The sequence below is a fragment of the Monopterus albus genome, unplaced genomic scaffold (genome assembly GCF_001952655.1).
Source record: "Monopterus albus unplaced genomic scaffold, M_albus_1.0 scaffold324.1, whole genome shotgun sequence".
Taxonomy (NCBI): Eukaryota; Metazoa; Chordata; class Actinopteri; order Synbranchiformes; family Synbranchidae; genus Monopterus; species Monopterus albus.
In genome coordinates this window covers 88,503-90,786 of record NW_018128204.1, presented here as the reverse complement: position 1 = coordinate 90,786, position 2,284 = coordinate 88,503, and the positions used below count along the sequence as shown (strand labels likewise).

General features: G+C 42.4%; 1 protein-coding gene across 1 annotated transcript in view; it reads left to right on the top strand.

The window, feature by feature from the left end:
• Positions 1 to 2,284, top strand: part of LOC109974204 (circularly permutated Ras protein 1) — an 18,820-nt gene that overhangs the window by 11,314 nt on the left and 5,222 nt on the right. The window contains exons 11-14 of the mRNA XM_020624293.1: positions 168 to 249; positions 530 to 657; positions 820 to 904; positions 1,576 to 1,682. Of these exons, the coding sequence (XP_020479949.1) occupies positions 168 to 249; positions 530 to 657; positions 820 to 904; positions 1,576 to 1,682 (402 nt within the window). The remainder of the gene's footprint in view (positions 1 to 167; positions 250 to 529; positions 658 to 819; positions 905 to 1,575; positions 1,683 to 2,284) is intronic.

Genomic DNA, 2,284 nt, shown 5'->3' with positions numbered 1-2,284 from the left:
GGGGGGCTTGGGGGCGGGACAACACTTCTGATTGGTTAACCTTTCACCTAGAACTGTCAAATTAATTCTGATGAAAACCGGTATCTATACTGTGTGTCACGTTAAATGGTCTTTATGCTTTAAAATGCAGAACCATAATCCTTTTTTTCCAATGTCTGAACATCCAGCCTCAGGGAACATGGGGCAACATGTCTTGGTCCTGCAGCATTAGCCTCAGTTGCCATGGCATCAAGGTACCCTGGGTCTAAGGTAAGTGATTGTAAAGGACTTTAATGGAATGGTCCATTGTTTTGGGACATGTAGCTATTTCCTTTCTTGCTGAGAATTAGATAAGAATATTGGTGCCACTTGTCTATTTCTTGGTCAGGTGTCAGCAGGGTAGATTTCACTTTATCAGACTCAGGCTACTGAATTGCTACATCCAATCTTAAGAATGATGCTACCCATGTTGAAACCACCTGTGTGGACTGACAACAGACAGAACAAAGCCTTGTGGGTAATGAAGTTCTTAATCCTCTCTGTTGTACAGGTCATTCTGTGTACTGATGGTAGAGCCAACATTGGACTGGGTGAGATGGAGCAAACTCCTTCTCTGCCCTCTTCTCCCCTTACTTCATATTTCTACAAACAGCTGGCTTTACAGGCTGTGAAGAATGGGTGAGCCCATACACACAGACACACAGTTGTACGATGACTGCAAGCTATTTAAAGTTGTCTAGTTGTGATACAGTTCATATCTTTGTCTTGGTTTTGACCAAATGCATATTGCTATGCAGTGAAATTAAATAGCTAAATAAAGTCAACTTTTTCCTCTGCCAGAGTCATAATATCAGTAATGACCTTTGAAGGGACAGACTGTCGCTTGGCTGATGTTGGGAGACTGGCAGACACCACTGGAGGAAGGGTAAGTTGCATGAACTCATGATGACAAACATTACCTTGCTTGAAATATTGCTCAGTTAAAAATAAAGGAAAAGGTAATGGCAGTAAATGTGTGTGCTCAAGAAACAAGCTCCCAGAAGGCCTATTTATTTTAACATGGATATGCTAGCTGAATGGCTGCCTAAACTAACATAATGGTGGTTTAGCATGTTTAACAAATCAGATACTTTTCAAAAGCATGACGTTTTTATTCACACTTGTCCAAAATGTTATTACATACTTGGAAAATGACATTCCTGTGATCCTGCATGCTAACAAGCTAGACAGTGGATGTGGTACAGTAGGTTTTATTCTTGCTGCACATGAGCATGAGTTACTAGTCTGGCTGTAGTTTTGTTTAGATTGGGTTCTGTCCAGCCTGTTACTGGTCTTAGTTCATGAAGCCACTATATAAATCAACTTGTTTGAGAATGCTAATGTATCTCAACAAATTTCTCATCTGTATTTTGTTTCAGTGCTATGCTCTTTTCTCCTAATAGTACATTCATGAACAGAATCAAATTATAATTAATAAGATGAATTACTGAAATGTGTGGATTATCATAGCATGGTGAAATGTACTCTACTGTATAGTATATAAAAGTATGTATAGAAAAATATACTTTATAAGCTCCTGTTCCTTTGATTGCACAGGTGAACATTGTCAACACTGGTACTGTGGCAACAGAGATCCAGTCAGCCTCCATGGACAACGTCCTAGCAACAGGAGTCACGGCAACACTGCTTGCTTCTGATGGAGTGTGAGTCATGACCATCGGCTATGTAAATGATGGACAGGCTAAGAACTCCTGAAAAGTGAATAGTGATGCAATCATCCCCTGGCTGGTTGCAGGATAGGTGGATGGGACATGAACCAAACTAAAATCTCAAAGTACAAATCAAATAAAATTTTCCCAGAAGTCACTTCTGTGGTTTTTAGTAGCTGTTATCACACTGATGTGTGAACAAGCGATCATTTTTCTGGTGAGTTTGCTTTTAACAGCCTCTCTCAAGGAGTAAAGTTCCAGCTGGACAGACTCGGCAGACCCAAACGTATTGTGAGGGTCTGTTGGGAACGTTTAGCAGAATCCCCTGTCAGAGAGATCTTCAACTCTCACCTCCAGCAGAGCTTTGACCAGATCCCGGGGGAGGTTGGAGATATTGAGTCCGAGTGGACCATATTCTCCACCTCCATTGTCGATGAGGCCGTTCAGAGCTGTGGCCGTAAGGTCTCCGGTGCCTGTCGTGGTGGCAATCCCCGAACTCGGTGGTGGACACCGGAAGTAAGGGATGCCGTCAAGCTGAAGAAGGAATCCTTTCGAGCCTGGTTGGCTCGTGGGACTCCTGAGACAGCTGACGGGTA